Source organism: Zonotrichia leucophrys, chromosome 2 (genome assembly GCF_028769735.1).
Source record: "Zonotrichia leucophrys gambelii isolate GWCS_2022_RI chromosome 2, RI_Zleu_2.0, whole genome shotgun sequence".
In the NCBI taxonomy this organism is placed as follows: Eukaryota; Metazoa; Chordata; class Aves; order Passeriformes; family Passerellidae; genus Zonotrichia; species Zonotrichia leucophrys.
The window spans coordinates 133,774,792-133,797,212 of NC_088171.1; the positions used below are offsets into that span (position 1 = coordinate 133,774,792).

Sequence of the window (22,421 nt, forward strand, 5' to 3'; positions counted from 1 at the left end):
TTTCCATAGCCTGCCATTTCCTAGGGCAACCAATGTTAGCCTAATCCTCAAGAGGAATTTTGCAACTTCCAAACTTAAGGCTATTCTGCATTACACCAATAGCCCCTGACTAAGGCATTTTTTGGGCAATAAAGCAGTAATTTCAGGGAATGAAAAACTGGCAGAATTTTTTTGTCCCAACCAAAGGATGTCCTTGTCCAAGGAAGAATTCCTTGTGAGTCTTTCAGATTAATTAGCTTAATTTTTCCATTGCTGCAACAGGTGAAGGCAACTGTAGATAGATCAAGTATGCAGCTGTGTTTTTGCCTTATGTATATGGAAAGGCTTCTCATTTCCTCTTTCTGGTCTAGGACACTCTAATGAATATCAAAAATCCTCACTTCCACTGAAATGGACTTGTTTTTGATGTGTCACTATTTACATAGCAAGTCATATTAGAGTGATGCCTCAGAATTTTCTCTTCAATGTAAATATTTCAGCACATTGCTTACTGTATTTAATTTTTATTCATGCCTTACATAGAGTTGAAATCAAATTGGCTTGAAATGTTTCTTGTAAAATCATTGTATAAACCATATTTCTTAAGTAGAAGCATGTCTGAAAATAAACAGATTCATTTTCTGAATTATATGAGTTTATGATAGTATAACAAATCCTTCAGTGTTTTTAACATGATTATATGACACTTAGGTGGGAAATTGGGATTATATATCAAGTAATAAAGTTTCTGTAGACACCTAATAAATCAAGCTGCAAAATAACACAATCTGGATTCTCACCCCAGGACTTAAAATCTCTTTCAGGGATAAATAAGATTTATGCTCTTTAATTTTTTATGTTTGTATATTTTATATAAAGATTTTTTCTAAACTAGGTAGCTCCTGGTGAAAGTAACACAAAATTTATTATCTATCTTGATAGATATTGGTCCAAAAAATTATACTATTAGATGATCCCAAGTTGCAAATAGTGCCCTTTCTCTTCTTACATCTCCTGTTCCGATGCAGTAACTTCAGAGCTATCACCTTTCACAGGGAATTCAAGCAGTTATGAAATGCTACATGATGCCTTGTTTTCCTTCAGCACAACTGTCATTCACTTTGACAAAACTGTGAATGCACATGTATTTGAAACACAACAATCCAAATCAGCGGAGCCCAAGCTACGGTTTTCAGACCTGCCTTGGTCTACCAGAATAATTTCTCTGGTCATTGCTTGCTCCTTGCTAATACTGTCCCTCACATCTTTGCAACTCATCCTCTATTTAACAGCAAAAAGTGTATTCCCTGCATGAGTTTATATCCCCCTTCCTTCAAGTGGATGTAAAGGAATCTATAGCAAGGAAGACTGCAGGCCAGATGGAGGCACTATGAATGAGCCTGCTGTGGCCTAAGAAACATTAGTCCTGACATAGATAGATAAACATACATTAGTCAAGGCTGCACTTCCCACCAAAGGATCTTCACAATAATGCTGGCAGACTAACAGACATTTAGAAGTACACTGGCATTACAGTTCTTAATATCATTTTCTCAAAAAAGTCCTGCTTCTCCCTCCCAAAGAGCAATTCAGAAATAACTATGGCAAGTTTTCAGGAACTTCAGAATTAATTTAGGTCCTGATTTGTGGTTTACTGTATCCTACTTCCGATCTTCAGCATCCCTATTCACTGTGGACCAGTTGCATGGACCTAAATGAGTCATGCCTTTCCTTTCAAATTGACTCACATGTTTAGTTGGGTGTGTTTGCATGATAATAGCCCTTCAAATAAAAAATGAGACAGAAGAATCATAGTTTCAAAACACAAAATAGCATTTCTCAGTTGCTTGTGCCAGGACAAGGAAATATTCTCAGCCTACACTGCAGGCCTGGAAAAAACTCTTCTATGGCAAAAATTCTTTAATATCCCCTACCATCTATATAATTGTGAGAGCATCTTTCTACAGAAACACCTTTTCTTGAAGCAGAACACTACTCCAGCTGCTACCCTGTGCCTCTCAGGTATTCATTGAGAAAGACCAAAATTAAATATTAAGATAGGTAAGAAAACAGCTTACATGATAGATGAGATAATGAAAATCTAAGTAATTAGATCCATCTAAGGAAGTATAGGAGCAGTGTTAGTTGACGTAATGCAATAAGTTAAACCCATATGAACTAAACCTATCATTCTTATTCTGATTACTTCAAATAATTTCCAAAAGTAACAGCTGTGCTTTTTAGAACAGGTTAGACAGCATTTGCTGCAAATTATTCACAAAATCAACTATCTACTTGGGGAAAAAGGAAAAGTGTTTGTCCAGGAACTGTGTGCTCAAGAGCTTGCCTAGTTTTTTAAGTGTAGTGATTGGAAAGATAACTGCTTTTCCCTAGAGATCTTGGCTTGCTTGTATCATTGCAACTGCATCATCCATGGTACAGGAATATCCTGTGATTCACTGACTAGTAAGTCTGAAAGGCAGACCATTTTGTCCGGCATTTTGTCTAGCAATGTGCCAATTTGGCACACTTTCAAGGGTGTGTGAGGTTGTTGCTTTTCCCTTCAGATGGTAAGAGCGTGCTGGGAAGGCTCAGAGGAGCCAGCTGACACTGCCTCTCATCTCTGTAGCTGTATCCTCTGTGCATGAGGGAGCAGCTGCCAGCTCCACCCAAGTCTTGATAAATTCCTGTGGCCTCACTTGGATGTTTATCCAAAGATGCTCCATGACCATGGTCTGTGTCACTCAAAATCAGACTGTTTGTTGCCTTTCCTTCCTGAGCTATTGCTCCAGGGAACAGAAGGATGCCAGGATTAGCTATTTTTGGGAGCCCAGGTGATGGATAAGGTCAAGGAGATTCAGCCTGTATATTCCTAGGGACTGGAAAAGCATATCCACTAACCAGTTAACTTTTTTTTTTATAGGTTAGAGTATAATATCAAAACTGTCACTTAGATAGACCATTATGTTCTTCATACTCTCTTGTGGTCACTTTTCAAGTACATTTGCTGCAATTATAAATACAGAACCCTGTAGCTTCTAGAGTGACAGCCAGAAATTCATTCCAGCTCAGAGTACAAGGTTCGGCACTTTAAATACAGCAAGGGAGGGGCAGTGAAAAGCTGTAACTCTGTTAGACACTTCCACACAGACTTTTTCCTGTTTTATGAAAGCATAATATATTGAACAAAAATATATACAAGCTGAATCCACATCAAAGACATATGTGCTCTTAGTATAAAACCAGAAATTAGTATTTTGTCTTCCTGTTCTACTGACCTTCCAGCTGCCCTGTTTGCTGAAATGCCTTACTGAATGTACAAGCATGCCCATCATCCTTTACAAGCTCTAGTGCAGGGTTTTGTTGACATTATTTTATTATTACAATTCCGGATGTATGCCCTGCCTGTGTTTGCATGCAAGCAAAGAGTGAAGACAAAATCAAATGCTCTCACTCAGATACAGGTAACAGCAAAGAAAGCAGGTTATGCTGGAGACATTTACCTGCAATTTCTCTGCTGTACAGAGGTTTTATTCTGCTGTTGGCTCTCAAAGACATCTGTCATTTTCTTAGGCTGATTTGCTGGTTTGCCCAGATTATATTGTTTCTACCATAGCATTTTGCAAGTGCATAATTGCAGTACTTAAAGATATGTTCTTAATTTTGATATCTGTTTGTTTGTTTCCAATCACCCTTTAACCTTACAACCTACACGTATTCTCGTTTAATACACGCTTGCAAATTTCCCAGCAGGGGAGTATAACTCCCCTGGAACACGTTGTATATATATAAGCGTTGTAGAGAAAACAAACCCTTTCTGCACCTTGCCATTAGTAACACCAGAGCAAAAGCGACCTCCGAAGCCATCGAGCCACAGCGAGGCTCCCGAGAAAACACCCCTCTAAATGGAGCCCTCACTCCATGTCCAGGCTGTTTCTTTCTTTCTGGCAATGCCTCAAAACTCAACCCCAAACCTTGCCAAAGTGGGTCCGATCCTTGGGGCGTGTGAGCCACGCTGACCTGGCGCGGAGGTGCCGCGGAGCCTGGGGGCACCGGCTGCCGCCCCCCGGCTCAAAGCCGGTGCTGGTCGGGGAAGGCTCGTTCCCCTGACAGAGACGGCAAGCCGGGGTGTTTGCGGTACAAAGCCCTCACGTAAGGGAGGGAGACGTGTCAGGGGAGCGCAAGACTACCGGTACAGTCAGTGATGCTTGAACCTTGCGCTCCCCTGATGGAAAACAGCCCGCTTTCCAGCACGGCTGCCTCCAAATCCTACGGGTCACGGCTGTGCCGGGAATGCGGGCGGCTGGCACCGGGGCCGAGAGGGTGTGCGGCCCGGGGCGGCTCGGGCGAGGCGGGCGGCGGGGCCCCGCTGGGGCACACCCGGCCGGCGGGGCGCTCCCGGGGCGGGGCGGGAGGCGGAGCCTTGGCGCCGCGGCCGAGCCCCGCAGCGGGGCCGGGCGCTGGTGCCGCCGGAGCTTCGCCTGGCCTCCTCCCTCCCGGGCTTGCCACATCGGCACCGCCGTTCCGAGAAGGCGCTTCCCGGAGCGGAGCGGGAGCCCAGCGCGGGGAGATGGAGCCGCGGTGCTGCCGCCGCCGCCGGCCCCCGGGACTCGCGCTCCGCCAGGGCCGCTGCTGCCGCTGCCGGGACGGAGAGAGCGGCCCCGCCGCCGTCTAACGCCGTAGCCCCGGCGGCGCGGCCGAGGTGGGAGGCGGCGCGGAAGCCTCTCCGGCCCCTCCGCCCGCCGGGCGGCGGTGAAGCGCGGCCCCCTCCTCCCCGCCCTCCCCGCCGCCGCTTCCCCGCCCCCGCCCGGCCCTTGGCCGGGCTCGGCAGCCGGGCCATGGCGGGGCGATGAGGGAACGGCCGCCCCTGCCCGCAGGCTGCGTGGGGAGGCGGGGAGCGAAGGGGCTGCGCGGCTCGGCGGCGCTGGAGCCGGGCGGCGGGGCGGGGGGATGCTGGGCGCGGGGGCCGCGGCGCTGCAGCTCCTCTCCCGGGCCGTGAAGCAGGCGGCGGCGCAGGGCGCCCGGCAGGACCTGGGCCGCTGGCTGTCCCGAGCCGCCGGGACGGCAGCGGGAGGCGGCGGCAGCGGAGACACCATCGGCTTCGTCCCGGCGGAGGCGGCGGGGGCCGGCGGGCTGCTGCTGGGGCCCTGCGCGGACCAGGACGGGCTGCCGCCCGCGGAGCTGCTGCTCTGCCAGCTGCCCGAGCCGGGCGGCGGCGGGCATGGGCTGGCCGAGGCCCGGGGCTGGCGCTGCTCCTGCTGCCTGCTGGGCACCTGCTGGTGCAAGAGCTGCTTCAGCCTGTGCGTCCTGGCCGCCGTCTGCTTCGCCTCGCTGGCCCTGGTGCGCCAGTACCTGCGGGACCTGCTGCTCTGGGCCGAGAGCCTGGACAGCCTGGCCGGCGTGCTGCTCTTCACCGTGGGCTTCATCGTCGTGTCCTTCCCGTGCGGCTGGGGCTACATCCTGCTCAACGTGGCCGCCGGCTACCTCTACGGCTTCGTGCTGGGCATGGGGCTGATGGTGTTCGGCGTCCTCGTCGGCACCTTTGTCGCCCACGTGGCCTGCAGGCGGCTGTTGGCCCGCTGGGCACGGGCCAGGATCCAGGGCAGCGGGACGCTCAGTGCCATCGTCCGTGTCGTGGAGGGCGGCAGCGGCCTCAAGGTGGTGTTTCTGTCGCGGCTGACGCTGATCCCCTTCGGGCTGCAGAACGCCGTCTTCGCGGTGAGTCCCTGCCTGGGCTGTGCGGAAGGAAGACAGGTGCTGGAAGGATGTCTTTCGGCACAGTGGCTGCTCCTACTGGTAGAGGTTGCCTCCTTCCCTGGGAACAAGCCGTGGTTTCTCTCTCTTTTAACAACAGTAAAAACAACCCTCTCTGCCTGCTCTTCTGTGCATGCAGAGGGACACAGGCCGATTTTTGAGATGCCTTGCTCACTGGGGTTGTGTTAGAGTTGCTCTCTTGTCCTTCAAAACTGTATCCTGGTGTAGAATCACCAAGGTGCCGCATAGCAAAATCTGTGGAGAACTCAACAGACATGATATGTTTCTGCTTTTAAAGTGATCCACTTTAAAACATGGCAAGAGTTGAAGAAAATTCTTGCCAGGTCTTCCTAAACTACTTAATATAAGTAATCATATTGGAAAAAAAGAAGTAGACAGATTAAAATTCTTTCTCGGTGTTTGTACCATGCATCTGGCAAATCCATACAGGATGTTAAGTCCTTGCACACAAGATAGGTTGCAGGTTTTGGGCAGAGCAGCATGTAGCCTCAGACCTGAAAAGGGACTGTATTCTGGAGTGGCACTGAAAGTTAGTTTAAACTTGAGTCTGGAAAAGGGTTAGTCTTGCTTTTCTTTCTATTTTCAGGTGCAGATTGGTACATTCATTTGATCATCTTAAAGGAAAAAAGTAAAGAACATGGATGTTGGTTTGTTTGAGTATTGTGCTTCTGATGACAATTTCAGACCCTCCTTTCTTCCTGAGTACTTTGTCTGAAGGATCTGGTTTTGGCTGTGTTATGCCTCAGTTGTATCTGCTAACTGGGTGAAGTCAAAACAAAGCAAACCGGATTGTGAAATACTTCAAATGTTATCAGTAATTTGTATATTCTTTAAAACAAGTGACTATCTAAACACACATTTTCATCTGACACTTTCTTATAGCCCACCCTGTCTGCAGTCCTGATCCTGTACCCTTCCAAAGCATTTGCTTAATTTTGACAGAATCATCTGGCTGCAATTAGTAGGTCACCGAATACCAAGTTTGTTTATTAAGTAAAATTTAATCCATTCAGTTTTGGGCTGTAACATCCACACCAAATATTTTAAATTGCTGTATGTAAAACTGTGTGAACTGGAGCATTCATCTCCAGAGCTGTAATCTCTATCCATAAGAACTGTAGCAACTTGTGATTTCTTTTTAAGAAATCCTTTAACCATTTTCTTGTTAAGAATGAGAAACTGAACAGCTGAACCTTTGCTATTTTATTTGTTAACCTGTATTACTGAAGGGGCTTAGACCTGTCCAGCAGGGAGAGCAGAGTCCCTCCTGGAGCCCAAGGTCCAGGTGCAGATGAAGCTTCTGATGTGCTGTGACCCTCCTAAAGTGGGGAGAGCTGTTGTGCTCTGCTTGTTCACAGCTTTGGGAAGTCACTTGCAGTAGTCAGCAGATGATATAGAGTAGTATTGGATCTAAACAACACACCAGAGAATTACCAAGTTAAAATTATTTTCTTCCTGGCATAACCCTTCTGTTGGAAACACGATTCAGCAGAGTATTCAGGCCAGTTCAATATTAAAATGATGCTGTAAATCATTGTGGTTTGTATTCTCCATATTCTGCAGGCTAAATAATTTTCTTTCCAAGTGGATGGTTTCAGTGTTAAAATAATAGATAGGAAATGTGTTGAAACCAGATGCTTGAGTTATGCTAAGTAACTTGGATTTTTTGGCTAATTTCTGTTTGGTTATGTTTATTACTCCTGATTTACTGCTTTATAGGATAGTGAAATAATGCACAGTGTATACTCAGTTTTTCACTCAGAACATTTAATATGAGCTACTAGATCACAAAAAAGTGATGCATACACATGTAGGAATTCAAGAAATTTTCTTATTTTGAGTCAAATTTAAGTTATGTAAAAAGTACAGTTTTCTGCCTACACAGACCAAGCTGTCATTCCCTTGAAATCTCACTTATTTGAAAACTTTACACTCGTTTTAAGTTTGAAATGCATTTCCCCATGCTACCAACTTCAGCAGTTAATTTTAAAAGGATTAATTTTTAAACAACAGTGAACTTAAGAAAAAGTGCACATCTTTAACTTTCCAGTACTCTAGTCTATGCATGTTTTCTATGTGGATATTTTAAAGTAAACTGGAGATACCAAGAATACTTAAATGAGAGAGAAGGAAGGAAGTGACACATGAGGTTTGGGGAAAGGCATAACCTTGATGTGAGCAGGGTCATCTGCAGGGCTGGGATTAAATGATTTCTACAGGCACTTGTTTGGTGGCATGTACCATCTGCTGAGGGCTTTTGGGAGGTTGGTTTGTAGGGGGTGTAGAGAAAGATGGAAGAGCTTCTTAGGATTTGATTAGTGATGGAATCATATCAATTGAAACAGCATAAGAAGAAAGTTAACACAAATTCCTTAGTGTGTCACCAGCCCGACATGAGCATCTTGCTTCTTAAAAGATTGTTCTGCTGGTGGAGGAGTGAGGCAACGCATTTGCTTGCCTTTCTGGAATATAGCACTTGCTAACTGAAAGTATGTTTGTATTTCTCTTTTAAGTTTTGCTTAACTGTCACTCCCGATGCCAGAGTGGCCTGGGCTGCTGGGGTGGGTTTGAAAGTTCTTACTGATGTGTTTGCCCATGCACAGCTCTCTCACCTTGCCAGCTCTGGAGTGTTTTGAAGGCAGGTCTGTAAGAGGCCTGGTATGCAGGTTATCATCTCCTTCCCACGAGTTTGTTCTTGGAGTGAGATTTGTGCAGCCTGGTTATTTGCAGTGCCAGATGTAGGTTAGATGGGATTTCATACTTCCCCTCTCCTCTTTAAGGGGAATATTACATGAAAGAAATAATCTGGTTTAAAAAATCTGAATGTTCAAGTGTGCACCTCTGGGTTCAGAAATGCACACAATGAAGTCAGAATTGAAGAAATGGTACCTGCTTTGCAAGAACATGCAAACTACTTCCTCTGCTTGTTGGAAAGTTGGCAGCTGGTTTTTTCTTTTGTATTACTGGGATTTTTTTTAGGGGGTGATGTTGGCTTTTTTTTTTGTTTTGGAGCAGGAAGAGGTGTTTCTGGGGGGTTTTGTTTTGGACATTTTTTTTGAGGAAAAAAAGCACCAGTTATCCTTTGCCCTTGGTCACTAAGCCTACCTGATCTGAAACACAGGAATTTGTAAAGTGAGGGAAGAAACATTGTGCTGCAATCCTTAAAGGCATGGCAGCCTCCAGCAAAATCTTGACAGAAGCATTTATTCCTTGACCAAAGGTGTCAGCTGCAAAGAATGCACAAGTGTTCCACGGGACAAAGCCCATCTAAGGCTTCATGAGGGTGTGTGGGGGGGTTCTGACTATTGTTATCAGTGTAATTAGGTAGTTCTTAATTGTATTTGAGTACAATTTAAATGTGTTTCTGTTATGGCCTCTAACACAATTGCATCTGTCCTTAGTTTGGGATTTTAGGGTTAATTTTTGCTGGCTTGAGCTTTCACCAGAAACAGAGCCCTGGTGGGCTCTGTTGGGCAGCCTGGCCATGCAGATACCAATTTGGCAGGTTCATAGAACAAGTAAAGTTCCGAGAAAGAAAAGTATGGAAAGCTGTAAGTTTTATTGATGATTTCTCAAGTTTCTTAGGCAGGGATGCTGCCCATTCTGTGCATTCTGGGGAAAGGGGTACAACTGTAGCTCTAAACGTACAGTTCAGTTAAAAGGACATCTCAAAAATTTTTCCACCCTCTCCTTAGCTCTCATTGCAGTGGAAAGCACAAGCTGCAAATTAAGTGTATCCACTGGGGCAGTCTCCCCTTCATTTGGAAACAATCTCTCTCGTGACTCAGGAGGTCCAGTTGTTTCGGGACTCATCCAGGTGTGGGGCCATTTTGCTCTGCAACTGAAGTGTCCTTAATACTTCTACAGAAATGAGAGAGGTGCCAAGAGTGTTAAAGCAATCTTTGGGAACGTTCCCAGCTCCATTAGATGTAATGATAGTGTCCTACTTAGCAAAGCTTGCCTCTGAGTTAGTATTTCAGAAACTTTTAATAGCAGCTCCTTCATTCCCTTGGCAATATGGGAGCTTTGGACTATGCATTCTTATTACATGGCCCAGATTACAACAATGCTTAAAAAAGTCTTTTGAAAGTATTGATCAAATGTGAAGTTCTGACATAATTATGTAATCCTTTTTCATTATAAATCTAAATTAACCTTATCTAGAGAAGGAAATATAATATTTGTGGTGCTGGTATATATTTCAGTCTGTGGGAAGTATAATATGCAGTGTGAAGTTTGGAAATGGCTTATTGGATCTTGTTCCAGTGAATTATTTTTAATCTTTATGCTTCATTGCATTCTGCTCCTCCATTGCCCTTCCTCCCAAAAACTTTCCACTGATGGTAGTTAGAGCTCTGAGAATTCAGCACTGTGACTTTCACAGTAACTGAAGTTTATTTTAAGAATAGCATGATGAAATGAGTAACGTTGCTGCTATTCTTTGGTCTTCAACATTGTACAAAACTGGCAAGGTCAATAATTTCCATGTAGGCTCTCAGTGTTAGAGCTGTTCTTAATTAGATCTCTGTTATTATCAACCGAATTAATCTGGAAATTTTTTTGGACTGCTTGTTTTCAAAATCATTGTTTTCATACTCATTTTTAATCCAGTTTCTTCTTTTCTTGTGTAAATATCTTTTGATCTCATGACACTTGCCTTTAGTATTTCCCGATGGCTGCTGATGCTAATTTAGCTGGTACTGTGTACTTTGTTCCTGTGTGAGCTTCTTCGTCCACCTATTGACACAGAACAGGAACCTCACGGCAAAGAGAAGAAGATACCAAAGTATTCTTAGTGTTTTCTCCAGATAAATTAATAAAACCTGTAGCTATGCATACTATTTGTTCATTAATTGAAGTGAGATGCAAGACACCTTTGGTAGACAATCTTAATGATACTCCTATATATCAGTATAGATGTAGATGGGTATTGCTCATCATTCAGGGATCACTGAAAGAGATGTGTGTCTTAATAAGCTCATAACTTGCCCTGCATAGACAAATTGTATCTGGCATTCTGTTCACCTGGATCCTATTTAAAAGTGACATTTTGAGCAATTATGTTTTGTATTATTTGCCATATGCATAAATGCAAAACCGATAGACTTTTTTGTTAGACTTTCACATTCAATAAAATAATTTCTTCTCACAATTAAATTCTCATAAGTCCAAGGACTCTGTTCACCAGGTAGAAATAAATATCTTCAGTGAACAGGGTAATTGCACCCCTAGTTAGTGACTGTTGCACAGAGATGTTGCATAATGTAAGGTGAAATCAAACCTAGTAACTTTTAAAAGGCCAGATGAAAACTAGATGCATACTATATCATTCTGTTATCTTCCCCTCTGCACGAATCAAAGTTTCAGTGAAGGAATGTAGGATATTCTCTAATGTTTTTGCAGGGATGGTTGTGGAAAGTGGTAGTCTGGTTGTTTGTACACATAGATTGTGTTGAAGCTGCTTTTGATTTCTTACTCTTTTTTTTTTAAATTCAGATTACAGATCTATCACTACCCAACTACCTGATGGCTTCTTCACTTGGGCTGCTTCCTACTCAGCTCCTGAACTCATACTTGGGCACTACCTTGCGCACCATGGAGGACGTGATTGCAGAACAAAGTGTTAGTGGCTATTTTGTATTCGGTTTACAGGTCAGTTAAAATAACTGCTTTCATAGACCTTGGTAACAGTGCTGTCTGTCTCTTTGTGATTTCTGTTGATTGCTAGATACCCAGAAAAATGGGTTCCCAGTGTACTGATTTCTTTAGGTTTAGTTTTATGATCTGGCAAAAGTGTAATTCTCTTACACCTCACCATAACACAAAGCAGAACTTACTCAGTGTTCTCTTTTTCTGATACAGTTTTCAGAAAGTTTTCTTCTCTTGCTGTCCTAGGGTGACTTTATGATGCTTGTATCCCCAGTATGCTGTTCTATTTATGCTGGATATTAAGTTCTGCACATTTAAGGCTGATTCTGAGAGCAAAGGGGGCAGGGGGAAAAGAAGCACGCAGTTTGTTTTCAGAGGCTGCACTTGCTCCCCTCTGTTCCCTCTCATGGATTGTGTTGTTTGCAGCACAGACAGCAGGAAAGAGCACTCCTTTCCTTTTAGTTAGTTTTTTTTTAGCTAGCTAAGGCAGAGAACTTCCCCAGATTATGGATTTTCTTTTTTTTGGAACTCATTGGCCCTGTTCTGGACTGAAAATCCAGAAAAACACTTGCCTTCTAGGGTAACCTACTGAATTTTAGACTTGTCAACCACCCCTACACAAAAGCATATGTGTGTGTGGACCCAGGACTTGTGCACTGTTCACTGTTAGCACTCAGCATACCCATTTTGCATAAATATTAAAGATATTAAAAATGCTGTAGAGTACTATTTTCCTAATGCCTAAATTAGAATATCCTAATTTTACAAGTGAGTAAATTAATGAGAAGTATGTTAAGTACCTTTACATGACCTTAGCTCTTGAAATAATTTATCAGTAAATTTTGGGTATAAGCCTTAAGTGTGAGACCATTATGAGCATAGAGGTTATGGGTATTTCCGAATTATACTATCTATTAAAACCTCCTCTGACAGTGACAGTACTTCAGGCTGTGTTTGACTAATAATTACCATGGTTTGCAGGCTTTCAGTAGGTACTGCGGTAATTTCGGTTTCTCAGTTTTTACAGTCATAAAGCTGATGTTTAACAATGCCAACATAGAAAACTAAGTCTAGGACCATTTTAAACATACCTTCCTCCCTTGCCCTGAAATTTGTGCACTCTTAAATAGAACTATTTCTACTGAATAGAAATAGAAGCTATATAATTTATAGTTTTCATGAAACATGGTTAAAATGCCTTTGTAAGTGTGGCATAGATAGTTTGATAAATCAAAGAGAAAATAAATGATTTCTTGATCAGCTACTATTTTTAGTCATGAAATGTTATTTCAGGGTAGAAGTTTTTAGTGGTCTTTTCCTTTTTTTTCCCCATTTATATATTTATTTTTTTTAATTGACATTGACTCTCCTTTGCAGATTATATAGGTTGTAACATAAATGGTTCTCAGGTAAGTGGTAGCTGGGTAGCCTGAATGTTTTAAAAGGAGTACTGACGTCCTTGAGACCAGTCCTTGGGACATGACTGAATAACTGAAGGGGAGGCCTTTAGTGGAGAAATTATTTACATTCTCCATCTGTCTCTCAGGCTTCTGCTAAGTGCTTTGACTGGGTGAGCTTTGATGGGACTTCGATTTAGTAAATAGCTCTGAAAATCCTTCACATTTCATAGTTGTCTATGTATATAAATATATTTTTCAAATTATTTATCTAGGGAACTAGGTTACTGGTAGCAATATTTCTAAACCAAAGCAAATTTAAATATTTGAGTAAGCTTCTAGAATAGAAATTTTCCTATCTATTCAAAAAATCAGTGTGTATAATATCATTATGAATCTTACATTAGCCAGCTTTTGAAATGTGTAGCATAAATTGATGAGGAACGTCATTTAAACCCCAAGGGTAGTCAAGCACTGGAGCAGAGTGCCCAAAGAAGTGGTGAAATCTCTATTCTTTTACAAAAGTTTTCAAGACCTGACTGGACAAAAGTTCTGTTCTGATCTTACAGCCAGCCCTGCTCTGAGCAGCTGGGTTGGTTAGAGACTGCCAGGGTTCCTCCCAGCTGCAGTTGTCCTGTGCTCATACTTGCAGTTGTCTTAGTGATATTCCAGCACTGTCTGCCATGCTGACAGGTGTTTTAAGCAATAGTACTCAATGTTAAAGGAAGCAGCCCTACAGTTAGTAAGGAAGTTCAGGTTTTAGACTCAGAACTTTAGGTTTTGTTGTAAGTAATATAACTTCTTTGCCTTTTTGAAAGGAAGCTGCAGATTCCAGCTAGTTAATGTTTTTTTAAAAACGCAGAGGAACTTGCTTCTTTCAAATGGATTCTCACTATGAGACACCTTGCTTTTTATTTGAAGATTTTATGTTTGTTTTTTTCCATAAGGAGGATCTCAGCTAAAAACTTGACTGGTGTTGTAGTGAAGAGAGAAGGTGTAAGGATTGCTTTATCAGAAGAGAGAAAGAAAGAAACTTATCTTTTCAGTGTATATAAATAGTTTAAGCTCTGTGTGATGTCTGTGTTCTGACATGCTGGTTACATTGTTGGCATATGCAGGTTTAGAGCTACTCAGGGGCTGAGTTCATCTCCCTTCCGGTCTCTTGCATGTGAAGCTTTGAGTCAACAGATGCCTCCATGAATCTTTACGTTGACAAGTTTTTGTTTCATTCAGATCAGTTGCTTTGTATTCGTTCCCACAGCCTGTGGAGCCTACAACACTCTTGTTTTATTTGCAGATTGTCATAAGCATAGGACTCTCGTTTTATGTCGTTCACCGGGCTCAAGTGGAACTCAATGCAGCGATTGTAGCGTGTGAAATGGAAATGAAGACATCACTTGTTAAAGACACTCAGCCAAGCATCAATGGCTCAACCACATACTGCAACAAGAGGACAGTAGCATTCTCTGGAGGGGGTGTCAATATTGTGTGATTTCAAGTGTTAATGACTAAGTAAGGTTTTGTAAACCTGAGCTAGAAATATCTTGAACCTTGCCTAGAAATATCTATGGACAATTGAAATGGATTTTTATAAAAATTACAAGTGATTACAGGTTGTACTGTGGCACAAACCAACTGACCAGCTCTTTAATTGCACATGGGGTGACTTCTAGCAACATACGGAAGATGGCAAAGTAACTTAAGATGTAAATGCAAATTTGGCTGCACCTTTGGTCATTTATTATGCCTGTCATGGCCTGTAATCTGCACTTTAAGTAGTTTTTTTTTCCTTTGCTCCTATAAACTGAGAAATGCTTCTATAAACAAAAAAGTAGCACAGAGGTAAATATTTTTCTGCTTAGCATTATTTATAAGGCTAAATAATTATATACAGTAGAATTTTATTACTGATAAAGGTGAATGAGAAAGTATACAATTCAATGTATGTTATTCTTGAATGTGCTTTTGCTTAGGAATTGCTTCCAGAACTTGGAGTGTATTATTTAGCTAATGATGGGACCATTTGGCTTTTTCTTCATTTTTTTATTTAAAAAAATAGAACCCTATATAAAGTTTTGGTTGAATGTATTTTTCTAAGTCATTACAAATGTTGCAGAGCCATGCAAATGTATTCATACAAGCTTAAATCCTACATTGTGGGACTGAAGTGCTCTTAAATTACATTTTAAGTTACACTGTGTAATATGCAAAGTACAAGGGAAAATACAGAAGTTAGATTGCAATGACTATTTGAATGACACTTAATTGGTTTTGCCACCTTGGTGATAGTAACAAAGGGCTGTTCCACATTAGTCCTATATATGATATTTTTAATTGTTTTAAGGATGAAGTTTTTCAGCTCACATGACTGCATGTTGTAAGGCTTCTAGAACAGGGAGTTAAATCTCTGCTCTAAACAGAATGGTGGGATATTAGCAGTACTAATTTTACAAGAAGGTGGCCTTTATTTTGTAAGTGAATCCCCTCTCCCTTTAAAAAGCTTTAAAAATTCACTTTGGTTGGCACATCTTTTGTACTAGTTTTACATTTTTTAAAAGATGCAATCTATTACAAATTTCATTAGAGTGAAGAAACGAAAACTAGAGGTTCTCCTTGGAAAAAAGAAATAATCCAGTAATGGAGAGGACAGCAATGTCTCTGAGACTCAGGAATTCTGACTCCATTTTTGCAAGACAAAACTATATTGGATACTGCTCCTTTTACGCCTGCTGTGGACTGTTTTTCACTGCATTAAATAGACTGGATAACCTGGCAGTAACTTGTTTGTGTGTCTAAAAGAAAAACAACAATAATGCCTGAACACAATGTTCTGTATGCGTGAGTTTCATGTAGATATACATACCAATGTTCAATGGCTCAAACACACGCAAGTCATCTGATACAAACATAATGTAAAGTATGGCTTCTTTTGTAGTTCTTTTGTGTGAGTTTTTAAGGATGCTTTCAGTCTTCAAAATTTTGTGTTATTTCCTAACTGTATGACTGTGCCTCCTTTTTTTAAGGTTGGTTGTAGGGTCCAAGCATTTTTGTCTTAGGAACAGTGGGTCTTCAGGGCCATTGGGAAGCAGAGATGTGAGAGCCTCTGACAGCCTTACCGAGAGGACGTGCAGCACTCGCGCAGCCCAACACCCGCGCGCTCCTTCGCAGCGGGAGTTCCATTTTGTTCCTCAAATACCTGTCCTTTGCAGATTGCTGTTCTTGGGTCCTGCAGCCTAAAGAACTGAGCTAGTCCAGTAAAAGCAACAAAGTTCAGATTGTCTCCTTTCTGTTGTTTAGGGGCTTGGGTTTGGTTTCTCTTTTGGTTGGGTTTTGTTTTGGTTTTTTGGTGTGTTTTTTGTTTGGTTTCATTTGGTTTTGGATTAATTTTGATTGGTTGGTTTTTGAAAAGGCAATCTGTATCTACCTGGAAGTGTTCATTTACACATCTCTGCCTCTGACAGCTCCTGTGTGAAAACAAGAGAGCCTGATAACTTTTTGATGGCGTTATTTGTCATCATAGTATAATTGAGTCCTTTCTTAATTAAAGGGGTTTTTTTTTGTTTGTTTGTTTCTTGTGAAGAACAGTCCTTCAGTGAACTGATCTGAACTTTGCTCTATCTTGCCAAATGAACAATAGTGTTTTGAAGAGGGTAGCTCTTTCTTTGCATTTTGTAACTAACTTAAGGTTGCGTTGATTATTTGAAACATTTCCCAAATATGTATTTTGAAGTGCTTTTATTTCCATGACATTTTGTAACCAGAGTAACTTCACTATGTGAACACTTTTGTAGTATGGAATTAGTTCTTAAGACTTTTGCATTTTGCTTGATACTTGTAATATTTGTGTACAAGTTAATGGGAAATGTGCATTAAAAGGAACTTTTCTGTACCATGCCAATCATAATTTTATACAATAAATTCACTTAAATTTCTTTAAAGGAATATGTATTAAATGTTTAAATTGCTATGACACAGTTGAAAAGAAGGTGCAGTGGAATCTCATCTTCATGCAGTCATACAAAGATAATTGTCTGCATCAAAGGAGAAACAATAAGGATTAATTCCTTGGGTGGGGAGTTACTGACAAGGGAAATAGACTCAATTTTTACTTTCATTTAAATAAATACATGCTTAATTCTATTAGGTGCTTTAAAGGTTTGGTATTTGCAGCTGCCTTTTTAATAGAAGAATAAGCATATATGTGTTTATGAGAAACATACTACAAAACTGCAAGAGGATTGATATTTCTGAACATAATAGTAATAAAAGTGATGTAATTATTATTTTTTTAAGATAAGCTCCCTACCTAGTCTAGTTAAAACCCACAAAGGTATGAATCTAGTTTAAACAGTATGTGGCAAGTCACCTTCAAGAATATTTTCTGGGTTGTCATGATGGTGACATTTCTGCTTTTTGTATATGAAAGATACCTAAAGGGCAGGTCATAAAGAAAGACTCTCAGCTGCATGGCACCATTTTTTCTTCCTCATTGTGGTAAGTGCAATTGTGCAGTAAATTTGTTAAAATTTAACTTTAGACTAAGCATCTGTGTGAAAATCCTTTTTTTAGTTCCAGAGCTTTATATACTATTCTCATACTGATTTTTGCACAACAACTTAGGCAAGCATTGCTGAGGCCAAGTTTGAAGAATGGGAAGTTGCTCTTAGATTGTGTGTGGCTTTTGTCCCCTACCGGATCCTTTGTGTTAATTTTCAGCTTTCCACCGGAGGCTGATACAGTTTGGACTTTGACTGACTGAGATAACTGGAGTAATCAGTTGTCTCGCAAATAATCTAGGATAGGATGCTTAAGATGAAATATAGAAGAGTTCCCATTCACACTGTGGTCATTTTTAATGGTGCAAGTAAAGAACTTGGGTAGCTCTGTGACAGGCTTCCTCACAATAATTTAAAGCTGGCACTAGTCCTGTCTGTGTAAGATGATGGTTTGGGCATGAGGGGATAGGAATCGATTGCAGAAGGGGAGCTGATGCAAATTCTGGCTGTGCTGTGCAAAGCAGCTTGTCTCAATCCTCTCCAGTCCTGCAGAATTAGTGATGTTCCTGGCAGCACAGGGGCAATGAGTCTAACAAATTCTCTCTTCATGGACATTAGCGTTTGTCTTGCACTACCCTGCTGCATTGATTTTTAATTTATATTAATTTATTAGTGATAAGTAGCAAGAAGCTGAGTCTGCGGTGTCAAACTTGTCCCTTTCCTACTACAATATATTATCCTGGTGTATTGCTAAACTTAAAATTACATTTTAATGAAGTCCTAAGTTCATTAGTGTAAGTAAAGTCCTCCTTGCTAGCCAAGTGACTAATATGTAGTTGGTTGGCTCTGGATTCTCGATTCATTTGGGAAATTAGCTGGGCCCAATTTGCTCTTGTGAGGGTGAAAAGTCCTCTAATTTTCCTTCTAATTATTTAGAGCTTCAGATGCATTGCTAAAGAAATTGACAGAACAGGCTTAATGTACTGGAGGTTTTACTTTGTTTTAGAGCAAAAGTCATTTAGAAGGTAGTGGTAGGGTTTGTTCTGCCTGGTTCTGAGACTTGAATATTAGGTGCTGTCCTTTTTGGAAGACAGTGTTTCCAAGATGTAGCCCCATAAGCTTATGTCAGTCGAGGTAATAAAGGACTGTAAAACTTGGGTATTCAGTTAGTGTGACAAGTCTTTTTACATCATGCAATCTCCAGCCCAGCACAGTTTGGCATTGGTGAGTGTAGTGCATTGCTTCCCATCCCTCCTCTGCAGGAGGAGGAATTTAGAGAGCTGCAAGTTGTTCAAGCTGAAGGGGAAGTTATCATCTGGGCACTGTGGACACTGTTTGAAGAGTTAAATTAACCATAATGTTGCCAGACCTTTGAATACACCTAAGTGCCTTGGTTTTGTAATTGTCACATCCTTCGGCAACTTCTGCCTCTTACCAGCTGGGGTAGCCTGGCCCAGGGGCAGGTCAACATTTTCCCTTCTAGAGAATTCTAGCATGCTTTGGCTTTTAGACCTCTTGACTTCTGAAATAATCTTCTGCTGACTTTTCTGTAAATTAGAAAGGCTTAGTTTGTCCTAATAACAGGGTAAGATCACCTGGGATACAAATCTGTGTGTGCTGAATGTGAGGTGTTTCCCTCTGTTCCCTGTAAGCTGCAACTGTTTCCCTTAAAGTCTGTAGGTGGGTGCGTGGGTGGGTGGGAGGAAGGACGGAAAGGCCTGCGGTGATGAACTGTTCTAATAACAAATTTTCACTGTGCTTTAGAAACTTGATTGCTTAAGATCACAAATATTCTCCATTTAATGTGAGAAATGGTAGGTGGTGAGGGGAATAGACTAATGAATTCTCTGATTTTTGTGAGGGAGTAGGAATTTGCTTGAATATATTATGAAGTACCCAGATGATAGAGGGTTGTTTTTGGTTGGACTTTTTGGGGGTGGAGAGGGATGGGGGTGGTACTACTGGAAGTAAATAACACTGAAATGGCACCAGTATGAAGCTTTAAACCTTGACTTTTTTCACTGTTCCAGGTGTCTTTTACAGTCATGGGGGACAGAGCCTCAGAGGAAGCTGGGGTAAACACTCAAAGAGAGTTTCTCGGATTCTGGAGAGCTGCTGGATGCACACCTCTGCCTCCAGGACCTGCTTTTTTAATTTGAGCTAGAGAAGTGCAAACCAGAAGTAATGGCTAGATCTCATCAAAAGTGGAACATTTATTGCTGCCCTTTTGATGTCTTCTGCAGCAGCAGCAGCACATGGCAGATGGTTTGCCTGCCTGAAAAGCTTCCTTTTCGCCTTGCTCTGCTTTGGCTGACACAGGTGGTGGCTGGGGGAGGAAGTGCTGTGCACTTGCCATTTGCTTTTCCACCAGCTGGGGAGGCAGAGATTGCTGAGCTGAAGCCAGAGGTTGCTCTGTCTTTCATCCCCAAACCACTACAAATAACTTCTTTTCCCTGTGATCTAAAAAAAAAGGAAGAGGTTACAAAAGCAAACCCAAATAAATTATAATTAAAAAAAAAAAAAACCCAAACACTGCCACTCAAGAAAACTTCAGAAGTGGTAAAATTCATACCAGTAAATTAGTATTCTATGTATTCTACCATGGATGTAAATTGAGGTACAAAATTATGCTTTTTTTTTGTTCAGAAAGCTGTAGTAATCCCTTGAACTTTCAGCAGCTCCTCTCTGAGGTTCTGCAGTCAGTGAGCTTAGAGGGACCAGAGCTGTGGTAGCTATGCGGGGATTTCCTTGCAGCTGACATTGGACAGAATCACTGATTTCCACCCATTCTCTTGTGGTGCTGAATTTCAGGGTTTCACAGCTGTGGAAGCCATAGCCATATCCAAGGTCATATAGATTGGTGCTTTACAAGCATTTTGTGTTGCATTTGTGGTGTGTTCTGTGGGAAGGCTGCAGTGCTTGTAACACAATGTTTGTCTTTCCAGGTTTTAGCCAGGGCACAGTTGATTTTTGTGCAGTGAGTTGACATGTATTTCTCTGAACAGCATGCCTCTTTCCCCCTGTCCCCACAGCAGCCACAGCAGTTTCTCAGATGCTGTATGGTTATCATTTGGTTTGCAGGCAAATAGAGGACTCTGCTATGCATACATGCTGGTCCATCATTAGGCAGTTTTTTTTTTTGGTGGCTGTCTCCTTTCAGCTGAGGAATCTATCCATCTTTTTTCCACCTACTTCACTCATTCTAATGACAGACATTCGTCTTGCAGTGGATGCTTCCTTTAATTAAGTTGGGCATGGTAGTGTTCTTTCAAACAAGCTTGGAGGTGGGAAAATGGCAGGGTCTGGAGAAATAACTCTGAACTCTTCAGAGCCCTGGCATTTGAAATGGAGAAAAGTCTTGTAGTAATGAGTTTCAAAAATGTTTCCATAAAGAAGCATTTTGGGAATTTAAAATTTAGAGGAGGAAGGGGAAAGTTGCAATTAGTGAAAAGAATATTAGTATACTTAGCAAGAGGTAAAAACCCTGGCAGCTATAATTAGAGGACTTTATTCTCTCCTTTTCAGTGAGTCATTCCAGAAAGAATGGATTAAATGTATTTTTTAATCCTTTTTACTTGTTAAAACCCGAATAGGAAAAGGAAAGGGAGTCACAGAAGAATGTATTAACAATGCAGAAAATACTGACTTGTACAGATTACTGAATATTAACCTTGAGACAAGGCTGGTATTTGCTTTTTTAAGTAGCAAATATGTTGGTACAAATCTACTTTTCTATTATATCTGCTCTGATAAACAGAGGTTAAAAAGTAACCATGTAGTGAAGCATGGGTAGATTTGTATCACATGGATTATATTCTCTTGGGGAAAAGTCCTTGATTATTCAGTCTTTGGAGTTATTGCAGAGCAGAAGTATCTGGTGGTGTTCTCTTCCTATGCTCCACATTGTATGTGAGCCACTGCAGTGTCCCAGAACTGGCCAAATGTGTAGCTGTGATAATGTGGCATAAGCCTGAGCAAATAATCCCTCCCCCTTAGCAGCAAGTCTAACCAGCTTAGAACTTGATAAAGGAGATGCACCTGCACTTTCTGGTAATGGATATCATTGGCCATAATGATATTTCCAATGGCTGAGGTACCTCTGATGGAAGCCCTTTACAGGTGTACTGTGTGATTACATTTACCTAAATGTGTAAGATGAGTTTGCTCCTAAAAAATGAAACAAAACCCAAACAAAACAGAACTACCTCTTATCTTCCCCTATATTTAAGAATTAACATAACCAAGCTGGGAACTTCTGCCTTGAACAAATGAGATCATTTTGACCAGCTAAAGCTCCAGAAGTGCAGTTTGCTTCCAGGTTTTAGCTTTATAAAGTAATGAAGATTGGAAAGGATATCCAGTCTAGCCCTTGCTGAGTTAGATCTGCTCTCCTGAGAGCAATGTATGGTTGAGGCTTAAATATCTCCAAGGGTGGAGGATCCAGAGGCCTGGGTGACCTGGTCTAATCTTTGACCAACCTTATGGCGAAAGAATTTTCCCTCATGCTTGGTTGGACTTTCTTGTGTTGCAATTTTTGTCCATTGCTTCTGTTACTGAACACCTCTGGGAAGATTATGGCTCTGTCTTCTCTTCCTGCCCATTAGGTAGTCAAGGACAGCAGCTGAGTGGAAGCTGGGGGCTACAACTCCCTCAGAGGCACTTCTGCTATGCAGGAGCCCAGCAGGAATGAGCAGGAGATGCTGGTGGGGGGCTGGTGCTGAGGGCTCGGGTGCTGCAACAAGGAAAGAGAGCAGAGGTGCAAAAGGTCATGTTCTTACATTCAGCCCTGCAGGTAGAAGAAATGCACAATTCCTTGGATTTGTTGTTTCTCTGTGATTGTGGTGACATGCATGCACTTGAATATTTATGTTGCAAAAGAGTTATTTGTGCATGAAGATCACGGATGAGGAAAAAGGCATATCCAAATGCTGACCTGGCTAAGTTATGGCTGGAGAGCAAAGAGAATATGAAATCCCAAGTGACATCTCAGACTAATTTTGTTTTATTCTGCTGCTGAATATGCATTTTTGCCATTTCATGCAATAGCTTCCTAGACACATCCTCAAAACTTGTATTTTTTTGAATTGTTGCATTTAAGTGCTTAAATTAAGTATCTATATCGTAC

The 22,421-nt window shown here is 41.7% G+C and overlaps 1 protein-coding gene across 1 annotated transcript; it reads left to right on the forward strand.

The window, feature by feature from the left end:
* Nucleotides 1–4,833: 4,833 nt before the first annotated feature.
* TMEM64 (transmembrane protein 64) lies at nucleotides 4,834–16,738 on the forward strand. Its single transcript, XM_064706534.1, has 3 exons — nucleotides 4,834–5,697; nucleotides 11,251–11,406; nucleotides 14,098–16,738. Exons 1-3 carry the CDS (start codon nucleotides 4,930–4,932, stop codon nucleotides 14,290–14,292), a joined length of 1,119 nt encoding a protein of 372 aa, XP_064562604.1. The 5' UTR covers nucleotides 4,834–4,929; the 3' UTR covers nucleotides 14,293–16,738.
* The last annotated feature ends 5,683 nt before the right edge of the window (nucleotides 16,739–22,421 follow it).